The 24,936-nt window shown below is 41.9% G+C and overlaps 1 protein-coding gene across 1 annotated transcript in view; it reads right to left on the reverse strand.

The window, feature by feature from the left end:
• Positions 1–24,304, reverse strand: part of LOC134099727 (elastin-like) — a 55,041-nt gene extending 30,737 nt beyond the window's left edge. Inside the window, exons 1-22 of the mRNA XM_062552714.1 lie at positions 24,135–24,304; positions 14,036–14,098; positions 13,119–13,148; positions 11,103–11,171; positions 10,767–10,793; positions 10,378–10,434; positions 8,836–8,883; positions 8,582–8,608; positions 8,311–8,349; positions 7,520–7,567; positions 7,293–7,319; positions 6,390–6,437; positions 6,161–6,187; positions 5,898–5,936; positions 5,276–5,323; positions 5,049–5,075; positions 4,770–4,835; positions 4,542–4,568; positions 1,786–1,860; positions 1,615–1,641; positions 1,273–1,350; positions 1,027–1,053 (exon numbers count right to left, since the gene is read on the reverse strand). Coding sequence (XP_062408698.1) covers positions 1,027–1,053; positions 1,273–1,350; positions 1,615–1,641; positions 1,786–1,860; positions 4,542–4,568; positions 4,770–4,835; positions 5,049–5,075; positions 5,276–5,323; positions 5,898–5,936; positions 6,161–6,187; positions 6,390–6,437; positions 7,293–7,319; positions 7,520–7,567; positions 8,311–8,349; positions 8,582–8,608; positions 8,836–8,883; positions 10,378–10,434; positions 10,767–10,793; positions 11,103–11,171; positions 13,119–13,148; positions 14,036–14,098; positions 24,135–24,210 — 1,000 coding nt within the window. The 5' untranslated portion in view covers positions 24,211–24,304. The remainder of the gene's footprint in view (positions 1–1,026; positions 1,054–1,272; positions 1,351–1,614; positions 1,642–1,785; positions 1,861–4,541; positions 4,569–4,769; positions 4,836–5,048; positions 5,076–5,275; positions 5,324–5,897; positions 5,937–6,160; positions 6,188–6,389; positions 6,438–7,292; positions 7,320–7,519; positions 7,568–8,310; positions 8,350–8,581; positions 8,609–8,835; positions 8,884–10,377; positions 10,435–10,766; positions 10,794–11,102; positions 11,172–13,118; positions 13,149–14,035; positions 14,099–24,134) is intronic.
• Positions 24,305–24,936: the final 632 nt, after the last annotated feature.

A 24,936-nucleotide genomic window follows, 5' to 3' on the forward strand; every position in this document is an offset into this window, starting at 1 on the left:
TCGACATATTATTGAGGTCTGGTGGCCGTCTGAAACGGTGTCTGCTTCCTCTCCGACGCATAATCTCATTTTCACCACAAAGACCCAAAAGGCTGTGAGACTGGGCAAAGACCCCTGCACTTTGACTAAAAAACGCACTTGAGCGCCCGCGGGCCAAAGTCAACTTCCACGGAGAACGGTGGTTTTTGGGACATAAGTCTGTTCACAAGTCTCACTTGGGGAGAGGAATCTGGAGCGTGCAGCTCCGCCGCAGCGTTTCACGGTGAGCCGGGCCAAATCTTATCAGGCCTCGTTGCATTTACTTTAAGCCTTATCTTCCTGAACACATAGTGGCCTAGATGGGATCTGTACAGCTTTAGGAAATTAAATAATGGTCAAGTGCCGCTAATGCTCTGGTGCAACAAGTACAAGTATGAGAGAGAGAGAGAGAGAGAGAGAGAGAGAGAGAGAGAAGGTGGTGGTGGTGGTGGTGGTGGTGTGTGTGGGGGGTGTTTATTTACTGTACAACCCCAGCAAGTGCTGAAGTTTCCAGTTATTGTATGGTCGACGGTACAATAACACCAATCAGGGCAGTGGTGCCATTGTTTATGCAGCTCTGATGTACAGATTGTTTACACTGTGTCCTCGTCACTCAGAGAGTTCACAGAGTGAGGTGAGCAGATGCTGTTCCCCCCCCGCCCCCCTTCTTCGATCCAAATACACGCATTGCTCCCCAAAACAGGACTTTCCGGGCCAAAAAAGCTGTGAGATGAACCAGATAATAGAAAAATGAGAAGATGCATGAGATAGCTCACTGGAGTAGGTTACTATTAGTAGCCTGGCAAACTCTTCCAGTACTTGTCGTCCAAAAGTGCTCATATTTAAGCTCTTGTGGGAACAGCTGTGATACAAGTAACTCCCATATCCCCTCCGACGAAATTCCCATAAGTTGCAACACTATACACTTTGTGATACATGATTTGTAAACAGACAGATTTTTGGATGTGATGTTGAATGCTAATGTTACAGACTTCTTGGAGCGCTTACCTGGCTTAGGCGGCTTCCCACCGGCTCCTGCACAGACACCATAATAAATTGCAAAAGTTAGATTTTTTTATCGACATGCAGTTTCCTTGTCATCACTATCCACCTACTTCATCCGTTTTAATAACAAAGCCTGCCAAACAACTGTCAGAAAGCGTGTGATCGAGCACACCATAGTGTACACGGCACGCTAAACTTGATCTCAAAAGTTCGAATCGGAGTCTCTGGAGTGTAACGGGAAAGACTTGCCACCTGCTCCGAGTCCTCCCGCTCCGAGGCCTCCTGCTCCGACGCCACCTGGAACCAGGCCACCGGCACCCCCGTATCCTGTTGGACGGCACAGCAGGTGTGAGCGAACCTTTTGCTCATCATTAGCCCGTCATTAAAAGTCAGACATCGTCCGCTAGCACCTCGCTAAGACTAATGAAGACGTAGTGCATGTGTGTAACCGAACCCAGGTGTGGAGGTTTTACAAGACAAGAGGAAACTGTTTGACACAAACAAACAGCACTTAATGACTAATATAAAGCTTCAGACAAGACGATAAGGCAAAAAGGTAATTGCAGCAGATCTGGCTTAATAAAAACTTGCCTGGTTTGGGAGGTTTGCCACCAGCTCCTGTTTAAAAGGGAAAAGATTGTACAACACATTCATTGGGTGTAGTGTTTCAAAGAGTTCACAAACTGTATTTGTTTAAGACGTTTAGCTATTGTTATTGGTAAGTTTATTAGCATCTTATAAACTCAAATTTGGTTGCCGTACCTGCTCCGAGTCCTCCAGCTCCCAAACCTCCAGCGCCAACTCCTCCTGGTCCAACACCACCAAGATTACCATAGCCTGAATCAAAACAGCAGAGGATGTCATAACATACATGCCACTGCTCCCACATCTAAAACCTCAACTTATGTCAAATGATCTGAATTCACAGTCACACCAACACAGAGCTACAATATACTGTACATGACGTGTGTAAGATGCAAGAAGCTGTAATGTTATTGGACCTTACCTGGTTTAGGAGGCTTTCCACCTGAGTAGGAATACAATACAAAACTGGTCAGCTTTTTGAATGAGATGTTGTGCAATGTTTCTGAGAGCATTTGTACAAATCTACTATGTTTTTTTGGCACCCGTGTTTACAGCTTGAAGGGGAAGTCTAATTCAGGACACTATAGGTCTGTGCCAAAATTAGAATGTACCCTAATATGACTACACAATGATCAATTTAAAACATTATACAATTCTAATATCATAAAGTCTAACTGTATGAAATGCTAAAACACATGCTGACAATCTCTTTTAAACTTTGGACAGATGTTTATCTGTCCAACAAATCTAATTCTTTGCTGTCTTATTTGACCAAATCAAATATAAAACTGCATGAAAATGTAATGGGCCACAGACTAGGGCTTAAAGAAGAAAGGCTACTTTAGTAGGGAAATTACACTGAAAATGATGGAAGGATAGCTCCGTTCAGGCAAAACAATGGCTTCAAAATCACTTTTATCTGTGACAAAATATTTTTCTATTTCATCTAACAAAACTAACAAAAACTCATTTTGGATCACATTGAATTGAGGATAAATCCCTTGGAAAACACAAAGCTCTTTATATTCCCATATTGTAGCACAGACATGTCAGGTGTGGTTTAAAACTGTGGCTTATATTGTCTCTGCTGTATCCAAGGTTACAGGTCAAAAGAGGACTGATGAGTTTGAAATTACAGTAGAATGTTTTCCCACTGACGTCAAAACAAATGAAGGAGTTAAAGAAAGATTAGTCATTGTAATCGCATCGGTCATCTTAAATCATTACAGGCCGCTCAGATGTCCAGTCTTATTACACGATGGGAGAGCGCGATAACATGTGGACGAGGAGACGGTCCCAGAATCCTTCAAAGGCCTCCAAAATCTCGGGATATGTCTCGGGAAAGCTGATTCCCACCGCTGAGATCGCAAAACACGACGCAACACAAACCACGTGCGGACATTTTTTAATGGCACATGTCTGGGCCTCACCTGCTCCCAGTCCGCCTCCTGCAACTCCACCTGGGACCAAGCCGCCGGCTCCCCCGTAGCCTATAAAGGAGGGCAAACCATGACTAAGCATGCCTCTGCCACCTGTGCTCGAATGGCATTTCAGTGCTGTCACCACCATGATGTCATTTCGACACCTTTCAATTGTTAGCACCATTAAAAGATCGTCTACGTGTTAGCCCATGCCTTGGTCATTAAGTACCAGAGCTCCAAGGGACAAGATGCAATCTAACTCTTTTCACAGCTCTCACCTGGTTTAGGGGGTTTTCCACCAGCTCCTGCTTACAACAAGACAAAGGAGCAACACTGAATACAACACATGGACAGTACAGTACACTGTTGAACTTGTCTGCATACTTTTACACATTTGTCATGCAGTGTGCAGAAAACATTATGAAGCGACAGTGATGGCGTTCCAGTTCACCTGCTCCAAGTCCTCCGGCCCCTAAGCCTGCTCCTCCCACACCGCCTGGCACCAGTCCACCGGGTCCCCCGTAGCCTGATGGAGAGAGGAGCACATTTACAAGTCACTGGAGCAGCAGATATCAGGAAGGGCCTTTAGTTTAGCTTAACCTGCCGGTGACATTTACAAGAGAGCGTATGGTAGTGTAGAAACGGTCTCTTCAAACGTTATTGACTTCGCAGATCTTACCTGCGCCTTTCGCACCGGCTCCTGTTCGGAAAAGAAAAGTACGTTGTTCATGTGATGCAGGGAAACATTCAGAAGGGTTAGGAATAGCAATATAATCAAACTGAAAACAATCTATCTTAAACAAAACCTGTCATACAATTCATGTAGAGTATATTCTCTCTTATACACACTTCACAAAGTAAACATGCATTCTGTGAGAGTTCATGCTGTTCTTGTGTGCTATGTACTGTACCTGCTCCGAGTCCGCCGCCTCCTAAGCCTCCATATCCTGGTGAGGAATGCAACAAATCATCATCAACATATGTCATCATCATCATCATCATCGTCATCATCATCGTGCAAACATTTTTGTTTTCAGTCCTTAAATGGCTCAGGAGGTTTTTCTCCAGTTCCACTGGGTTTAGAAAATCACCAAGCCAAGGCAAGGATTTATATTTCAATTAATATTCCGCTCTATCGTTTCATTGCATTACACTAAATGAACACTGTCAATAGACATGAGATGAAATGGATAGAGGCCTCATACCTAAACCACCACCTGGACCCAGCCCACCGCCACCATAGCCTGATGGAGAAGCAATGATTTAATGACCATCATCATTTGTTCTTTTTCTCATATGCATGGACATAATTTCAATTTACAGAAGTATTAAGCAAGTAATATTTCCAGAACTCACTTACCCATGGGGTGGGTAATAAAACATCTTTCATCAATCATCATTACCATTTTACTAACATTACAATGTATGTTTAAACCCACCTACTCTGAAAGGAATTCATCGTTCAACAAAATTAGGTCTGTATAAACTATGCATTTATTTCAAAACTCTTACCTGGTTTAGGAGGCTTTCCACCAGCTCCTGATTAAAATAGCAAATTGTTTGATCATGAACAATGAAGTATCAAACGTTTGAACATTTTGATTGGGCTTAGACCAATAATTAGTCTGAAATATTTTCCCTATGTGTACTGTATTTCAAATAGCACTTTCATAATATTGACATTTTGGCTTGATAAATCTGCCAGCAATGGCGATGTAAAGCACTGCTAGGCCTCCCCACCTGCCCCAAGACCGCCAGCTCCTAAGCCTGCTCCTCCTGGGCCAACACCACCTAGATTACCATAGCCTGATGGAGAGGAAGATACCGTCATCATCATCAAAATCATCAACATCTTTTTCATTTACAATATCATTCGATAATACAAATAAGCTAGGCACATGCTTCTATGGACAAGGGAATTTTAGGACATTTGTGTTCTGAATGTGTGAAAATGTTCCATCCACAACGTTTGAGAGGTTGGTACATGTCATTATTTGTTGATACATTTATAGAACTTACCTGGTTTAGGAGGCTTTCCACCAGCTCCTGATTAAAAATAGCAAAACGTTTGATTATGGACCATTAAGCATATATTATTTCAACAACATTTTGATAGACCAGCAATTAGTCTGATTAGCAAAGAAATCTTTTCCCTGTGTATTCCAAAAGGCACATTCATAATATTGACATTTTGGCTTGATAAATCTGCCAGCAAAGGCAATGTAAAGCACTGCTAGGCCTCCCACCTGCCCCAAGTCCGCCAGCTCCTAAGCCTGCTCCTCCTGGGCCATAGCCTGATGGAGAGGAAGAATACCATTATCATCATCATCATCATCATCATCATCATCGTCATCATCATCATCATCACCATTATCTTTTCCGAATACAGTCTCATTACTCAATATAAATCAGCTTTGCTCATGCCTGTGTGGACAAGGGGATTTAAGGACTTGAGAAATGAAATGTTGAGCAATAAAAATGTGTGAAAACATCCATCCATCCAAAAACTGCGAGAAATGAGTGCATGTTATGTTATTGCTGTCACTAATCTATACTAACCTGGTTTAGGCGGCTTTCCACCAGTTCCTCTTTAAAAGTAGCAAACTCATGCTTAATAGTATGTTTTATAAAGTCAGACTTGTTCAAGTAGTAAGTAATTGAACTAGTGAAATATAATTTCTTAATTAACTATGAATTATCAAACTTTTCAACAACATTTTGATTGGGCTTATACTAGCAATTAATTAGCCTGATTAGCAACTAGCAATGAAATCTTTTCCCTGTGTGTATTCCAAACAGCACATTCATAATATTGACATTTATAAATCTGCCAGCAATGGCAATGTAAAGCACTGCTAGATCTCCCACCTGCTCCTCCTTGGCCAAGACCACCAAGATTACCATAGCCTGATGGAAAGGAAGAATTACCATCATCATAATCACCATCATCATCATCAATAACATCTTTTTAATTTACAATATCATTCCATAATACAAATCAGCTATGTGCAGGCTTCTATGGACAAGGGCATTTTAGGACTTTTATGTTCAGAATGTGTGAAAAATTTCCATCCACAAAGTTTGAGAGGTTGGTACATGTCATTATTTGTTGACACATTTATAGAACTTACCTGGTTTAGGAGGCTTTCCACCAGCTCCTGATTAAAAATAGCAAATGGTTTGATTATGGACTATTAAGCATATATCATTTCAACAACATTTTGATAGCCCAGCAATTAGTCTGATTAGCAAAGAAATCTTTTCCCTGTGTGTATTCCAAACAGCACATTCATAATATTGACATTTTGGCTTGATAAATCTGCCAGCAAAGGCAATGTAAAGCACTGCTAGGCCTCCCACCTGCCCCAAGTCCGCCAGCTCCTAAGCCTGCTCCTCCTGGGCCATAGCCTGATGGAGAGGAAGAATACCATCATCATCATCATCATCATCATCGTCATCATCATCATCATCACCATTATCTTTTCCGAATACAGTCTCATTACTCAATATAAATCAGCTTTGCCCATGCCTGTGTGGATAAGGCAATTTAAGGACTTGAGAAATGAAATGTTGAGAAATAAAAATGTGTGAAAACATCCATCCATCCATAAACTGCGAGAAGTGGGTGCATGTTATGTTATTGCTGCCACTAAATCTATACTAACCTGGGTAGGCGGCTTTCCACCAGTTCCTTTTTAAAAGTAGCAAACTCATGCTTAATAGTATGTTTCATAAAGTCAGATGTGTTTAAGTAGCAAGTAATTAAAATAGTGAAAAATACTTTCTTAATGAACCATGATTTATCAAACTTTTCAACAACATTTTGATTGGGATTATATTAGCATTGAATTAGTCTGATTAGCAACTAGCGATGAAATATTTTCTTTGTGTGTATTCCAAAAGGCCCATTCATAATATTGACATTTTGGCTTTATAAATCTGCCAGCAAAGGCAATGTAAAGCACTGCTAGGCCTCCCACCTGCCCCAAGTCCACCAGCTCCTAAGCCTGTTCCTCCTGGGCCATAGCCTGATGGAGAGGAAGAATACCATCATCATCATCATCATCATCATCATTATCATCATCATCAATAATATCTTTTTCATTTACAATATCATTCCATAATACAAATAAGCTATGCACATGTTTCTATGGACAAGGGAATTTTAGGACATTTGTGTTCTGAATGTGTGAAAATGTTCCATCCTCAATGTTTGAGAGGTTGGTACATGTCATTATTTGTTGATACATTTATAGAACTTACCTGGTTTAGGAGGCTTTCCACCAGCTCCTGAATAAAAATAGCAAAAAGTCTGATTATGAACCATTAAGTATATAACATCTCAACAACATTTTGATAGACAAGCAATTAGTCTGATTAGCAAAGAAATCTTTTCCCTGTGTATTCCAAATAGCACATTCATAATATTGACATTTTGGCTTGATAAATCTGCCAGCAAAGGCAATGTAAAGCACTGTTAGGCCTCCCACCTGCCCCAAGTCCGCCAGCTCCTAAGCCTGCTCCTCCTGGGCCATAGCCTGGTGGAGAGGAAGAATACCAACATCATCATCATCATCACCATCATCATCATCATCATCACCATCATCACCATCATCATCATCACGATCATCATCATCATCGTCATCATCTTTTCCGTATACAGTATCATTTCACAATATAAATCAGCTTGGCCCATGCCTGGGATTGAAGGACTTGAGAAATAAAATGTTGAGAAATGAAAATGTGCGAAAACATCTTTATAGTGATAAATTGCGAGAAGTGGGTGCATGTATGTTTTATTGCTGTCACTAAATCTATACTAACTTGGTTTAGGCGGCTTTCCACCAGTTCCTGTATAAAAGTAGCAAACTCATGCTCAATAGTATGTTCCATAAAATCAAACTTGTTTAAGTTATATTTAATTAAAGTAGTGAAAAATACTTTCATAATGATCCATTAACTATTGAACATTTCAACAACATTTTACTTGAGCTCATACTAGCAATGAATTAGCCTGGTTAGCAACTAGCAATGGAATCTTTCCCTCTGTATATCATTTCCAACAGCACATTAATAACATTGGCCGGGTTTCCCAGATTCGTTAAGAAGCTCTTAAGTGCTAAGAACTTCTTAGGAGCACTCTAAGAACGTTCTAAGAACGCTCCTGAGAAGTTCTTAGCATTTAAGAGCTTCTTAACGAATCTGGGAAACCCGGCCATTGACATTTTGGCTTGATAAATCTGCCAGCAAAGGCAATGTAAAGCACTCATAGTTCTCCCACCTGCTCCTCCTGGGCCAACACCACCAAGGTTACCATAGCCTGATGGAGAGGAAGAATATCATCATCATCATCCTCATCCTCATCATCAAAAACATCGACAACTTTTCCATATAAGGTATCATTTCATAATAGGAATCAGCTGTGCCCATGCCTGTTTGGACAAGGGAATTTAAGGACGTTTATGTTGAAAAATGTGAAAATGTTACATCCGTAAATAAAAGTGTGAGAGGTTGGTACGGGTCGTTGCCATCACTGCATCCACAGCACTTACCTGGTTTAGGAGGCTTTCCACCAGCTCCTGATCAAAAATAACGGAAAAAAAGAGACATTTGATAATGTACTGTATAGAATTTAAAGTGTCAACACTTTGATTGCGGTTAGACTAGCAATTAGTCAGATTAGCAACTAGCAATGAAATATTTTCTTTGTGTGTATTCCAAAAGGCCCATTCATAATATTGACATTTTGGCTTGATAAATCTGCCAGCAAAGGCAATGTAAAGCACTGCTACAGTAGGCCTCCCACCTGCCCCAAGTCCGCCAGCTCCTAAGCCTGCTCCTCCTGGGCCATAGCCTGATGGAGAGGAAGAATACATTATCATCATCATCATCATCATCATCTTTTCCATACACAATATTATTTCACAATGCAAAGCTTTGCCCATACCTGTGTGAACAAGGGAATTTAAGGACTTTTGCGTTGAGAAATAAAAATGTGTGACAATATCCATAAATCCATAAACTGTGAGAGGAGGGTGCATGTTATTGCTGTCGCTAAACTGAATCGAATTGAATTTAATTGAATGAAATCTACACTAACCTGGTTTAGGCGGCTTTCCACCAGCTCCTGTTTAAAAGTAGCAAACTCATGCTTAATAGTATGATTCTTAAAGTCAGACGTGTTTAAGTAGTAATTAAAATAGTGAAAAATACTTTCTTAATGAACCATTAATGATCAAACTTTTCAAAAAATTTTGATTGGGCTTATACAACCAATGAATTAGTCTGATAAGCAACTAGCGATTAAATATTTTCCCTGTGCACATTTCAAGCAGCACATTCATAACATTGACATTTTGGCTTGATAAATCTGCCAGCAAAGGCAATGTAAAGCACTGCTAGGCCTCCCACCTGCCCCAAGACCGCCAGCTCCTCCTTGGCCAACACCACCAAGATTACCATAGCCTGATGGAGAGGAAGAATACCATCATCATCATCACCATCATCACCACCACCACCACCATCATCAACTTTTCCATATACAGTATTTTATAATACACATATGCCCATGCCTGTGTGGGCAAGGGATTTGTCGTACGTTTGTGTTGAAAAGTGTGAAAAAATGTGTGAAACTACCATTCATAAAGGGTGAGGTGTCATTGTTATTGATACATCTACAGGACTTACCTGGTTTAGGAGGTTTTCCACCAGCTCCTGATTAAAAATGGCAAAGCATACTTTAATAATAAACCATGAACTATCAAACATTTCAACATGTTTGATTGGCTTAGACCAGCCAAGTCTGATTAACAAATCTTTTCCTTGTGTGTATTCCAAATAGCACATTCATAATATTGACATTTTGGCTTGATAAATCTGCCAGCACTGCTAGGCCTCCCACCTGCCCCAAGTCCGCCAGCTCCTAAGCCTGCTCCTCCTTGGCCGTAGCCTGATGGAGAGGAAGAATACCAACATCATCAACCTTTCCGTATACAGTATAATTTCATTCAAATCCGCTCCCCCCCACTTTTGTGTTGTACAGTATATATGAAAACACCCACATATCAACATACATAACTGCGAGAAGTAGGTGTTACAGTATGTTACTGCTGACGCTAAATCTATACCAAAAATCTATACCAAACTTATACTTAGTGGTGTGTTGAGTAAGATTTGAACTAAGTCATTATTTAAACTACTTTGTGGATATTGAACTCATTATTATTCATTATACATCCATGAAAAACACTGTAGCATAGGTACAGTATGCATTTATCAGGATGTTTTTTATGGCTAGACAGATAAGTATCTGCCAGAAAATTAATAAATAAACAAATCTCAAACTCACCACCTCCAAGTCCTCCGACTCCCCGACCAGGAACCAGGCCGCCAGCACCACCATACCCTGAGGGAGAAAAGAATGTCTCTGAAGCACTTTATCCAGCACATCAGTACTCAGGACAAACGGCTGAGCACTGCAAAGATGATACTGTAACTCTATCGTACCTGTCTGTCATTGTACTAACTGTATCACAGCCATGGGTGGGGTTGTGCATGGTTCTGACTTCTACTTGTATAAAGGAACAATCTAATCCTCCACATCTGTCTGTAGCTTTGTTTATTTACTCGGTTTCAACCCTCGGCCTTGGATAGACTAACTCCTTGTCTGCTTGTATTTCCTCAGTGCCTAGTGCCTATCTAGCCCAATAGAACTGCTTGCCAGTAATCAGGGCATACCTGGTTTAGGGGGCTTTGCACCAGCTCCTGTTAAAGGACATATTACAGATTAATCACACATTGCTTAACAAATGTGCAAAGCATGGTCATGAAACTCAAGCAAGAGCAATTAGATAATGACAATGCGCTAAGTTGACTTGATCTACTTATTAAAAGACAAGTGCAATCTTCGATGACTTCATCCACCTCTGGCGACCAGATGCCGCCGCGCAAGACATCATCTTAACCGTGATGATATAAGGGTGTTATCACAGCAGTGGTCCGCACACAGCTATTATCTAGGACCTCCATCTATTCGGCAAGCAGCGAGTAAGCAGGGCCGGGCCACCAACTAACCTCCGTATCCTCCAGGCACTAATCCTCCCGCTCCTCCGCCCGGCACCAGGCCTCCCGCTCCTCCATATGCTGACGAAGAGAAAAGCACGATTACGCTCTTTGAGCAGTCTCATTAGGCCCCCCATTAAAACAGCTCTCCTTTTCACTAAAGGGTTACGTGTCGCATGTGCAAGCACGGAGTGGCCAACACCTACAGTAAGTGGACACTGGGACTGACATTAAATAAAGCACTTAATGGCTGGGTTTACTATTGCAGCACGTTGTAAAACGGACTTAATGGCGGACAAAGCACTGGGCTTTTTATTGTTACCAGAACTGATACAAGTGCCATTTGCTGTCTATTCCTGGACTGTGTCAGCCACAAAGGCACAAAGAGCTGTACGAGCATGCCATGAATGTATGCTGCCATTGGGGAGATAAGTAGCCAGGGCCAAATATAACAGCCACTCTGCTTTTAATATCTTAACACAAGTGGATGCAGATAGACATGTCTAGAGTTGCCTCTGGGCGAGGCTTTGGAGATGCTGGGGGAAGAGGTAGGAAAGTCAGGTCAAATAAACAGCACACGCTCTTGCAGCAGGAAATATAAAACTGTTGCAGTGCTTGTATTGGATATTAATATTATTCTCCCCAGATATTTTCCAGTGCCTCTCAAACCGTCAGTGAGTAACACATCTTGTTAGTTCATAGAAGCATAAAAGTTGTGTCTACAGTTGTGTCAACATGTCCACAATACAGTAGGCCTGATACAATACAAACACTTCTTAAAAACCGTCAGTGAGTAACAGATCGGGTTTCCCAAAATTGTTAAGAAGCTCTTAAGTGCTAAGAACTTCTTAGGAGCGTTGTAAGAATGTTCTAAGAACGCTCCTAAGAAGTTCTTAGGACTTAAGAGCTTCTTAACGGTTTTGGGTAACCCGGCCAAGTGAGTTCATAGAAGCACAAAAGTTGTGTCTACAGTTGTGTCAACATGTCCATAATACAGTAGGCCTGATACAATACAAACACTTCGTAAAAGCCAAACACAAGGCCATCACTTAAAAATACTGCTATCATTTCTGATCAGATCTTCTGCCAGATTTCTGCACTGTTCCATCTGCATGGCTGCTTAGTGTTTTAATCAAGAGGAGATCTCTTTGAAGATGTCTGCAGCCATGCAATAAACTGGCTGAAATACTGTTAATCATGTTAATGGAATCTAAACAATTAGAACTTGTTTTTTTGGCAGCACGGCCATATAACCTCAAGAGTGATGAAATTGCTTACAATTGCCTAATTTGTCTTTCTGTAAAAATGTATGATCCATACTGCAACATGGCTGCCAAACAAGGACTAACACTCCGTTCCAATCCGTGCACTTCTGTACTTACTGTACGATACCTAATTTGAGTGCATAAGTCCATTCACACTGATATTTATGGCGACACTAAGTATGCTTTAAGTACCTGGATGATGTACTCATAACGGTCATAAATTTGAGAGTGGAATGCTGGACACTTTTCGTCCTCAGCGGTTGCCACCTTGGCTACGTAGTGGAAGGGGAGGGCAATTTTCAAACTTGTGATAATGGCAGTTGAACATGTTGGAGTAGCAGCGGTAGAGAAATATTTTACAGATGTATAGTTCTTAGAACATTAAACTGTTAACGCTTTGATAAAGTACAACTATGCCGCTGTTTTAACTAGAATATATCAGTAACGTTATGTGTAAATGTCATTTCTGCTATGAGCACAGAGTTGGTGTCTGATTTGGCACAACACTGCCCTGCTACAATTCACACACTAAATGAAGTAAGTACGTAAGGCACACTTTGAGCTGCATGAATATGAAGTGTGCAGATTGGAACAGAGGCAACACTTAAAGATTTGAACTCATAAACCAAACAGATGACACTTGACTGGGTTCATCTATTGTGTTTCACCATTTTAATCACCATCAAATCACATCAAGTGAACAAAATTAATGTTTTATTGGTTTACTATCTTGTAAATAAAAACTGAAGCCATGCAGACTTACCAGGTTTCGGTGGTTTGTATCCCCCTGCTCCTGCAGTTTACACATAAAAACATACAGTTAAAAGTCCGACATATGAAAATGTGTACAAAAGAGATTTATGCCCTTCAGCCAGTAGCAGTTAACATCTTATTTCAGCTCTCCCAAGGGCACGCTCCCTGTAGCTCAGCTTAGATCATCTAGCTTGTGTCATGTCAGAGAATGGCCGACTGGAGTAATTACTTCCACTGGCCAGCATAGGGCCGAGTCGGCTTTAAATCTTCTCAAGAACAGGACCCTTCAAAGTGAGGCAACGCTCGACCTTCATGTTGCTCTTCACAGGGATTTACGGCCCGTGATGTTAAAACAAAACGGGTGGATATGGCTTATCCAGATGTACCATCGGCCGACGCAGCGCATTGGATTAGCATAGAGCAGAGGTGTAAGGCCAAGGTGTTTCCACATAATCTGTGACAGTGAACATGATGGATTTGTTTCGGGCAATATACTTTTAATTCCAGTCGAAGCAGGCCATTGCATGTGACTGACAAGCTGTAAATTCATGATAGATGTCATCCATCTTTAACTGAGTTCCCTGTTCCCTGTTTCTTTCCACAGGGAGAGATTCACTTGGAATTGAAATGTGGAATCGAACAGTTTAGATTACACTGTCCAACTATTTTGCAATGCTGTCTGACTGATCCTTGTAAGCATGGCATTAAGAATTATAATTACGTGTTGTTTCTACATTAATTTGGAGCAACATAATAGGTTTGGGTCAGGGAGAATTTTGCAATGTTGTGAGCACAGCATAACAACCAACAATTATGATAATTGCCTTTCTTCCATCAATATTTATACTCAGTACAGTGAAAAGTATCACCACATGTTCTTATTTATCCTGATAGTCTGTCCTTGAGACACGCTGAAATGAGTTATACCTGGGTAAGCACCCGCACCTGGTCCGGCACCTCCTCCGACACCTCCTGCTGGGACATACACACCTGGGGAAAAAAACACACATATTGTGATACTTAGGTTTTTTTCTTTCATTCTCATGCTTACTTTGAAATTGTGTACATTGTATAACCCTCTTAGGTTTGTCTGAAGGGTTAGGGAAACAGACAGTGCCTCCCAAGTTCTAGCAGGTCAACTTGCTTTACAGAGATGTAATCTTCATAATGATGTAATGTTTATAAAAACCTACACAAAGACCTGCAGTGAACATGCATCTGTTGCCCGCAAGACTCCTAACGACCCTATGAGTTCAGGCATCAGTTATAAAGTCACCCTGCGTTTGGAGGTGGAAACCTGGTTTGTGTCACAGGGCCCTGTTGTTGCATGAGAGCCGCCCTCACGATGATGGAGATCATATTTAATGGGCTTTACATGTGTTTGGAGGCCAATTAATGCAAGCCACATGTCCGCGACTCTCGAGTGTTTATTAGGGGGGGCTGTGTGGCATGCACACTGCTGCATCATTCTGTCTCCTCAGTTTAGGTAATGTATACAACCGAAGAGGAATTACAGAGAATTACTGTCTGTTCTTTCGCTAGACCAAAACCATTTACACTTTCATTGTCAGGGAGATGGTGCAATTAATGTCTTTTACAGGTAATCCGATGCTGAATTACCCTCACACCGAAAGGCATGAAATCCTTCCATCCAGTCCTCTTACACAACGCTTAATGAGACAATTTAGCAAGCACGCCTTCAGATCCAATTAAAGCGGAGGGGATAAGCCATACTGTATGGCTGCTAGACGATCTGGAACGCACAGCCTCTTTTTTACAGTTTGACTCCGATTACAGATCGGCGCTGGCACCAGGTCGAAACGAATGAGGCAATGAAGAAATGGAACAAAGTGTGTTAATGAGCTTGAGAATATATGTACTGTATTTCTAGTGGAAAGTTAAGCATAAACTGTGAAAAATGCTGCCCTGAACAGACCAAGGAGGGTCTGAGAGCATCAAGCCAGCCTACATGTTTTGGAAGAGAGGTTGAAGGAGGACAGCATGGTCTTATTTGTGCTCCAAATCCTAAAATCATGCACAAAATTTGATTAGATGGAGTCGAAAATATTTAGTCTATTCAGCCTGTTTTTGTTTAAGAAAAAAAAATCAACCCATAAGACGATGCCAGTTGGGATCTGCATATTAAAACAGAACTCTTGGTATGGTGCTCTGCACTTTATTTTCACAATGCACTTTTACAAGGGAATATAGAGACCTTTTCCATTGAACATTTATTTGAAATACTGTGGCAGACATATCGTCCAAATAACAAATGATCTCATATACAAACTGATAGATCTTCACAAAGGATGCCTTCAAACTGGTTTTAACAGGGACAATAGGGGAGTTGGAACAGTTTGGAACGCGATCAGATTTCCAACCCTTTGGCCTTGTGGAATTAGCTTTTTTGGCTTGACTGTGAGAACTCTCAAGCCTGACACTTCCAACAAAGCTGCCTCAGGATTGCAACATACCCATGAACGAACACACTGACTGCACGGCACAAGTGTGAATTTCTCAGCGTTTCACGAGCTACTAAGAAAATCTCTCTGGAGATCTGACCACGTCATCCGAGTGCCTATCAAGTGTCTCTGAACAAGTGTCTGGTTATTGTCTTGGCTCACAGCTATCAGCAATTACCGAGCACATTATAAGACCTGTAGCACAGAGAGATCTACAGAATATTTCTCAAAACAATGTCTACAGTCTTGGAGGGCAGAAGGGTAACTGGGCGACAGACCCAGCCTTCAGGATGGGCAGCGCTGGTGCTTGGTCCAGCCAACATGATTGTTCTTCATGGAGCAAGCCAGGTCCTTATCTCAGAATCAAAGGGAGGATTTCCTGACTCGGGGGTTCAGAGAGAGTGCAGGAGGCTCAGTCCCATGGCAGGATCCCGCTCTCCTCGATGCCCTCCACCACGCCATGCAACACCACGTCCGTTTCTCCTGGTTGTTCACGTCAAATAACAAATAACACAGCCTAACTGGCTCAAACAACAAAACACACTGTACCTACTTTCAAACTTATGCAAAGGTGTGCTGGTCTTTGTTCATACCATCATCAATATAGATGTGGAACCTGCGTTTCACCTTTCAACTAAAATGAACATTTACATATTCACTGGAGATTTATGCAGCAAAATGTTCAGTGTACATCACTAGAGCATTAGAAGACTTTGATTCGCCACAGTGGACTGTTTGGAAAATGTTCCCTGGTCCACCATGGTAAGTCATCATGGTGAGTAATTCACTGTCATGGCGAGTAATCAGTCATGTCATAAGGAGCTGTGAGGTTGGGTGGCCCACCCTCTTCAGAGGCGTCACACTTCCAACCACACGGCCCACCTCATGAGAGACAGACGACGCTGTCAGCCGAGGCACTGTCAGCCCAAGCACTTTCAGCTAGCTCGCTCACATGTGGCTCTCTAAGCATATTCACATGGCTTTGATGTGGGTTTCGCGGCGCACAAAATGATTATTCTTGTTGTAGTCAGTTAGCATTAGGCCCCTGTTCAAACAGTGACAACTGATTGTTACTCACAGTCAATGTCACAAGCCGCTTAGCCACTGTTGCACCAGCTCTTGTTTTGCTGTTGTTTAATCTATCTTTAAGAGACCTTATAGTTGAACATACAGTATCTGGTATTTCAATCTTCAAGTACCGATCAAACACTCAAGTATAACAAATGAAGTATTACTTCTCTGCCCATTCCATTCCGTGTCGATTATATGTGAATGCTCGTAAACTAGGTCACTGGCTTTTGAATTTTAAATGCCATTCACTCCAAACTTTCCAAACGTAGAGGCTTATGATCTCAAGCAATATAGCCCTAGTCTCATTGTATTCCACCATCTCCTTTCAGATGAGGTGCCATCTTTCTTTAGAAGGAAGAGATGATGTTGAAGAATGTAAATTAATGCACAATTCAGGAAAGTCCAGTTAGGCCAGCTCAAGTAACATAATAACGTGTATAATATACTTATGTAATGAAAACAGGCGTCATGAGAAGCAATCTCATTAGGCCCATATTTCAGGATATTTCCTTAGAATAGAGACATTCAGTCATGATTTATGAACTGTCACATAATTAAAGGCTTTTGGGTGACTGCATGGGCAAACATATGTTATATATTTGATTTACAGAGCACTCTTTGATCTGCCAAGTCCTGATCTAATCAGTCTGGTTCAAACTTTTCTGAAATGAAATTATTATGAAATTACATCAGTTATGAGCATCTGGATTAACTTCAGCAAACACTGAAATGCTTAAAAATCTGATTAAGATATAGGCGGAATGTTATGTTTTTTTTTGGTGATTACACAATTCAGGTGTCAAACCGTATATTGCATAGTCAATTGCTGTGAGACCCACTAAACATAATGCACATGTCCAAACAAGCAGTGGCCAAGGCCACGCAGTGCTAGCAAGATAAATTTGTTCTTTTTTTCCTATATTCTTTCAAGTGGATTTTCTCCCCTCATAAAACATGGTGTTGTGGTGCTAAATAAGATGGCCAAAACGACTTAACTGAATCCAAAAATAGGAAAACAAAAAGCAGGCCCGTTCAAGGAACAAATGGTTCTCTTGAAGTGGTGACAAACAAAAAAAGCCTAATTTGTTTTCTATGCTAGGTCACAATTTCTCTGCACTGCTGACAAGATCTGGATGGTGGCCCTCGCATTCTCCCCTCTGAGATCATGTGGTGTCTGGGATGAGGGGGTGGGGGGGTGAGGGGGTTCTGGCATAGTGTGTGCCCCCACCAGGAACAAAAAGGGAAGGATCAAGGAGAAAAGAGAGAATAAGTAGAAAGCAGAGTGAAAAAGGAGTAAATCTCAGTGATAGCTGAATGCAGGCTCCGCACCCTGCAGCACGAGTGCCTGACACCTCTGCGGTGCAGAGAGCACAAATGTGCGGCACGCAAAGTCAAATAAACACACGACAGACACAGACACAGGCGGCAGTGATTTAAGGAAGAGGTGGGATTCTGAGCTCATCTGAATGGTCTGGGCTTCGCCTTTGAAAGTCTTGGCTGACTTTCACCTGCCAGGAATGACAAAGTGAAGAGCAGAATTAGGGAAAAGCATCCCATGGGGGGGAGGACATTGGCCAAAGCCACGCATTCCTGCACCTCAGGGCTTAGAGGTGGAATCTGATGTTATAAATTTTCAAGTGATGAACTGCAAAATTCCCAGACCACCCCCGGAAAAAAAAGAATCCCATGTCACATGTTCTCTCTGAGGCAGTCACCCCCCCCACACTTCTCCTGTCCCCACCAACCCCCTAATTTCTTTCACTTGCTAAAGTTTTTACATTTTTTTCCAAACCAAAATTCTGAGGCTGCTTTAGTGGCTTAAGGTACTGTGGAATCCCTCGAATGAGGCTGAATACCAAATGGGGTGTGTGTGTGTGTGTGTGTGTGTGGGGGGGGGGGTGACACCTCCTTGCATATTCTTATTAGGAGAGCAGCCAAATACCACAGTCTCAAATTGTCTTGTGGGTCTCATTTTCAACCAAAAATGGAAAAGTATCTTTGTTATTTCCCTCACGTTTCCTCAAAGTGCTTTTTTCAATAGCTCAAGAGGCATTCTAGAGAAGAAGAGTTTTTGAGACTAACCAACGTGGTCATCTGGACAACTTTCAGATGTTTGCAGGATTATCCAAAACTGGCCTTTACAATCTGGTGTTTACTGGATAGGACGCAGACGCTCTGCACTGATCCCTTCTAAACCACAGACAGAATGCAAGACTGCTCTTCCCATACCACATAAGGGTCTCATGAGACTCACACTGATTTCTCGACTCCCATCACAAAAGATGATTGATGAGGCATCTTCTAGCTAATAATTGGATAAGACAGAGGGATGACAGGTTTCATTTTTTTGGTTAAAACCATCCATATGTTTTTTTTTAAAAAAAGTGGAACTGTAGCTTCCCAGCTGGAGTAGAGGAAACTCTATCTTGCTAGCCCGGTTTGCTTTTTGCCAAGTGGTCTTATGTTACAACCCTGCTTTCAATTGAAGGCCAAGTAGAATTCAACTCATATTTCCCACTGGGTTGAAAACTGCTCACAACAAGTTGATGTTACCAACTCCTACAATACAATACACTGAACAACAGCAGAACCACACTTGTAGTTGACCATTTAGGTTGACTGACAAAGTAATAAATAGAAGATTTATGTTTTTCTCCCATATAGCTTAAGTGGCACTGGATAGCCTCCATTACCCGGTGATCTAATTCATTGAACAAAGTTAAGGCAAATAGGGTTACTGGCGTTCCCGTGACAAACCTATTGTACTTATTTCTTTGAAGTAAGGCTGTTCTCTGAGAGACAAGATAAGAACATCTTAATAGTTTCAGAGTGATGGATTTGGTGACGTCCTACCTTCGATAAGACTGTGTACATGACGAGAACAAACCTAACGTCAAATAAAATGGAAATGCCATGAAAACATAATCTGGAGGAGCTGCATTACCCAATGGCACTTTATGATTACCATAAAACAAACATTGACGAGCTCCTCCAAATGCCTCACAGATGTAACATTTTGTAGGAGGGTAGATTTACTGGGCTCAGTCCATGGTCGTGCACTGCAGACTGAGGTTCATTGTAGACCTGGGAGATGAGACAGTATAGTGCTTATGCGAAAAAGGAAGGGGAAAAAACACCCTTCAGTGACCATCTCTGTGAACTGTCCAGTGTCCATGTAATTTCACGGGATCTAGGCCTACTCAGGGGAATTCACAGCATTGCTCAGACAAGTTGGAACAAATCATCTGGTTTAAGTGTACCTCGTTGTCAAACCATTGGCAGAGAGCTCCAGACTTAAAATGACTTCTCCTTCTATGATATTAGTCACGGATATAAAACAAACAGCAAACTCGCACTTTAGATTTCATCTTTGTCAAAGAGCCTATTTTTGATCTGGCAAGGCGAAGAACAAAAAAATGTTCCACATTCATGAGAACCTAGTTGTGATGTATGGAAATCCCATCATTATGAAGAGAGCCAATCTCAAACTAATTCTGAAACTCCTAAACATGCGCTTGCAGTACCCCTCGCACCTCATTTGTTTCCCGCACACGCATACAAAAGTCACTCTGAAAATGATACATCTCCATCTCTCTTCCATTCAGTATACTCATTCCAAAGTCTGCTTTTGGTGAACACAACACTCAGAATGCCTGGACTAGCCCAGCTGATGGTAAAACTCTTTCCAGTCAGTGCTTACATGTGTTATGATGGAGCATTTTCTATAGACCCAAATGCAGCGTTCCTTATGTTTAGCTCAAGTGATTTCCCTGAGGTCTCATTTGGTTCTGTCATGACTTCAGGGTTGTGTGTTGTGAAAGAGAGCATGTTTTTCAATGCAAGACGGAGATATAGTTGCCTGGATGACAGGCCTGTTAACGTCGACCTCACAGTGATTACGACAAGTCATAAATTAATACTGCAAAAACGAAACTGCTTATCGACAACAGTACTCCAATGCTGTTCCTTGCCAACAAGCCAGGAGCCCCTAGCAAAGTGGTGTTGAGAGTTGAGGTCACCACATAACGGTTTATACTGGCCTGGTTTTTCAAGAGCTCTTAAGGCAAGCAGAATACACTAATGGGTTGAACCTTGTCTCATACGTTAATCTTAAATACAGCCCTGTTCTCCTGCTAATACAAATTCATAGTTGCAGTATGCTTTTTTACAGGCTTTTCAGAAACAGGACTGTGAAGATAAGAATAAGTTGCATGCATTTCCACTGCATCTTCAGTCGAGAAGCTCTGAAATTCTCAAAAATAAGACGAGCATGTACATGCAGGCGACTGCAGGGTTAATTTGTGCAGTGGCTAATGTGGCGCGTTTGCTGCTTTTGAAGCGTCCTTTGCCGGTAAACCACGAGACGAGACGTGTCACATTAATTTTCTTGTGGCTCTGCCAGCACTGGCGAGCCAAATCGTACAAAAACGTCAGGCCCAGAGTAGGTCCTTGCGCCGACACAGCACCAAAATAATGACTTCTGGACCGGGAATGGATCAGAGCAATTTATCACCACCTCTCTTGACATCAGAGGTGCACCATCTCCTCCATGATTTCAGCCGCCTTCAACTTCAGCCAGGGGTGTGTGAGTGATGGGGGAGAATTCATGGATTAAAAATGCTTCTGAAGTTTTGGGCAGAGTACTGAAGCTGACCCTAGCTCTACCTTCGGTGCTGTGCAAAAATTCACCCCGAAGTTCTTATGAGACTTCCATGGGAGCCAGCTCAAGGCGTTTTCTTTTCTGAAGCCTTTTCATGTTGGCCTTCCACTTTCGAGTCGTTTATGTCCACTATCAACAAAGTAATCACTCCACCCCCATTACAGTTGTGTCATGTCCTTGAAGCTGTACTCTATGAGTAATGCATAGTACAGTCTATTACAGAAAAAAAGTTATTTTAGTAGATCAAATGTTGCTATTCAGAAAAGATTGATTACCCTAAAATTACCCATGTGACATAGTTTGAGTGATACGTTGCAGAATGTACGTATAAGGACGCTAACAAAACAGCATATAATTAGACTAGTCCCTCAAGGGTTTTTCTGACTATGGCCGATGGGAAGTGTCAGATTATGACATGGTCAAAGTTGCTTCTCGTGTAGACACTGGGGACAGGGTCTGAAGGGGTAGGTGTTTTTCTTTACTCCACTGAAATGCACTGGGTTCATGCTCCCTTCACACTCAGCTGCTACATAAATAATGCGCTAACTCCCAGCTGCTCTGTCTTTTGAGATTTACTGCAACTTGATCACAGCAAACTTCCTTTCCATTTTGTCTGACGGATGCTTGTACAATGCAGTAAAATCACCCCCTTAGCAGACAACAACAGAGAATGATGACATCCGAGGGGAAAAAACACTATTTATGTCCAGCAATGACTATTCGCCTTCAATGATCTGTTCTGCACTTTCATTCTTACACAGAAAAACAAGCTGAAGTTCCACAGCTCTCAACCATATTCCCTTGGACACCAGCAGCGATATTTTTTATGGCTGTAGGCCTTAATGGGGATGGTTTGATGATATTGGCATGACACAGTGATTGGCCCTAATTCTCAGCCGCAATAAAACTGGTCCTCTTGCCACATGAAACTGAATTTAACACCTCTGGAAAAAATGTCTGGAGGATCAAAGGTGGTTTAAGCCAATATTGATGTTCACAATAGAGAGAGGATGTTGTTAAGTTTGCATGGAGCTGCCCAGAGAGTTGGACTACTATGGAACTGATCAGCTGCAGTTGTACCAGCCTAGCATGTGAGGACAAACACATGAATAGGTGAAAGGGTTTAAGTTTGCAGATGAGAGATCTCTGTTTAATGCATGTCTCCACATACAGTAAAGCAGGTGCTTCACAGATGAGGATAGTTTATACATAGCTTTGACAGCATCTGCTGCGGAGTTGAGAGGATGTGGAAACTACAACGTATACTGTAGGTTGCTGCAAAAGTTCTCAAACTCAACACAACAAGGTATCCTATTAAAAGAAAATATATGCACAGTAGCTCCAAAGTGCATTCCGGTAACAAATGCAACACAGAGGAGACAGCATTGAAATATATATGCGAGACAAACTCGGAGACACAAACAGCTTGAAAATAGATACACTAATAATGAGCGCCACAGAAATTATTCAGAGCAAGTAAATAAATCACCGAGAGGCTGGCTTTGTGTTTAAGCCAGCAGCAGACCTTTGCATGCTTTCCAGTTGAAGCTAAACAACTCTGCAACTCCCGTCCAAGAAACAGCACTGGAAGACTGGAAACTCACGACTTTGGAGAGGATAATGCTGTTTTCTCTCTAACGCTCTGCAGCCCTGCTCTCATTCAGAGTTTCTGCCTCAGTTCCAAAACACAAAACAAAACAAAAAAAGCCCCAAAACAACGAATGATAATAATAAAAAAAAAAGGACGGCAAGGGAACTAGGCATCCGAAACCACTCGAACACACACAAGAGGAGGCTGCCAAAGCTGTCAATTCGACAGCCGTCCATACGCTCAAAGCCGCAGCGTTGTCCACTGGGGAGTTTATTATGGGTTATTCTGCGTGATGAAACTGACAGGGAAAGGGAGCCAGCTGTAGTCTCATTGATGCAATGTGTGCGAGAGCTGTGTGCCTGCAACAATGAAGTCACTCTCAAGCTTCTTTGAGAACAGCTCAGGATATTGACATTCAAAGCAAGGGCTATTGACAGATCATCTTAGCTTGCGTAATGGCAGTGCACTTGATGACAAGGCTCTTACGTAAACTGACCAGGTTTCTAAGTGTATAATAATAAAACTAGAGTTGAACGTTCTGTTGGATGTTAGCCTATAACTATTACACGTACACTTTAAAATAACAAGTGGGTACTGTGGAGTCATTAAGTTTGAATCCCTAAATTAACTTCTTCAATGATTGTGCAGCATCAGGGTTACCTCAACATGAAAGACTTGCGAGACTTCGATTCAGTAGAAATGCATGATATTGGCATGCACCCATCCAATTGTAGCACACGGTATGTTGTCCTGTACCCACAGTGACTGATCTGACAGAGCTGTTTACAAACTGTAATGTGAAGCTTGTCAGAACCAACTAAAGGACTACAAATGTTTGCTGCAAATATTTGTATTCAATTTATTGCTCCCGGGTAATGCACTAGTTTAAATGATGTCATGTTTCTCTGGATTACTTGGTAATAAAGCACGCTACGGTATACAGACTACAATGATGCATGGTTCCAAGCCTTAAATTAAAGTTAAACTAATTTCGCATCCCCATTGAAACTCTCCTCTGTGTTTGTTTAACTTTTCTCTGTGCAGTCTGGACTGTACCCACTGTATGCATTACATGGGCTAAAGTGTATACAGTCGTTTGCACTTTAAAAAGCCAATAAACTAAAAGCAGAGAGAGCTTTTAGAAAACACTGAAAGTAAAAGCCTTGGAGAGAGCTGCACCTGTTGCCAGGGCATGTGGTGTCGGTTCTGTAAAGAGCCGTAAGCCTAAAACTGTTCACCTACCTCCTTGAAGTGAAGGTTGAAGCAGAGCGAGGAGGAGGAATCCGAGAAGGAGTGATACAACCTTGCTGTTAGCCATCTCACTCCAAAATGCCCCAGCCCTGTCCAAATCAGCTGGTTTTATTCTCCGCAAGCTAATTACCACTTCATAAAGTACTCGAAGTTTTGAAAAAAAAAAAAGCAAAAGATACTGGACACGACGTAATTAAGAAAGGGCAAAGACTTTCGGTTCAATGGATCATTTCACTTTTTTCTCTCCTATGTCTGGTGTTGCTGTTTTTATTCTGGACACTCCTGCCAACAATGCAGGCTGCTGCCAGAGAGGAGAGAGGGAGAGAGAGAGAGAGAGAGAGAGAGAGAGAGAGAGAAAGAGGGAGAGAGAGGGAGAGAGAGAGAGAGAGAGAGAGAAGAGGGGTAAGGGGAAGAGTGTAAGAGAGAGAGAGAGAGAGAGAGAGAAAGAGGGAGAAGGAGAGGGAGAGACCTCTCTCTTTCCCACCCACTTGTCTGAGATGAATTTTACTGTCTGCCAAACATTTGCATGGATTTTAAGAGGACTTATCTTTCAAGTGAAAAGAGGGGAGCAGAAACTAAAGGCAATCTTGTTTTAATTATTTGCCTTATCCTTAGAGGACAGCTTCGCTTGGGACGTAGCAAAGCCTCTCTCTGGGAATAAGACACAGCGTATGGGCAAAAGTCCCTCACAAGAGCATTATACTCCTTTACGTAGCTGCTGACAAACAGAGGGAGAGCAGCATCAGCAGAAAAGACTAACAGACCTGCTGTGGAGAGACTGGAAATAGTGCTG

The sequence above is a fragment of the Sardina pilchardus genome, chromosome 13 (genome assembly GCF_963854185.1).
Source record: "Sardina pilchardus chromosome 13, fSarPil1.1, whole genome shotgun sequence".
Taxonomy (NCBI): Eukaryota; Metazoa; Chordata; class Actinopteri; order Clupeiformes; family Clupeidae; genus Sardina; species Sardina pilchardus.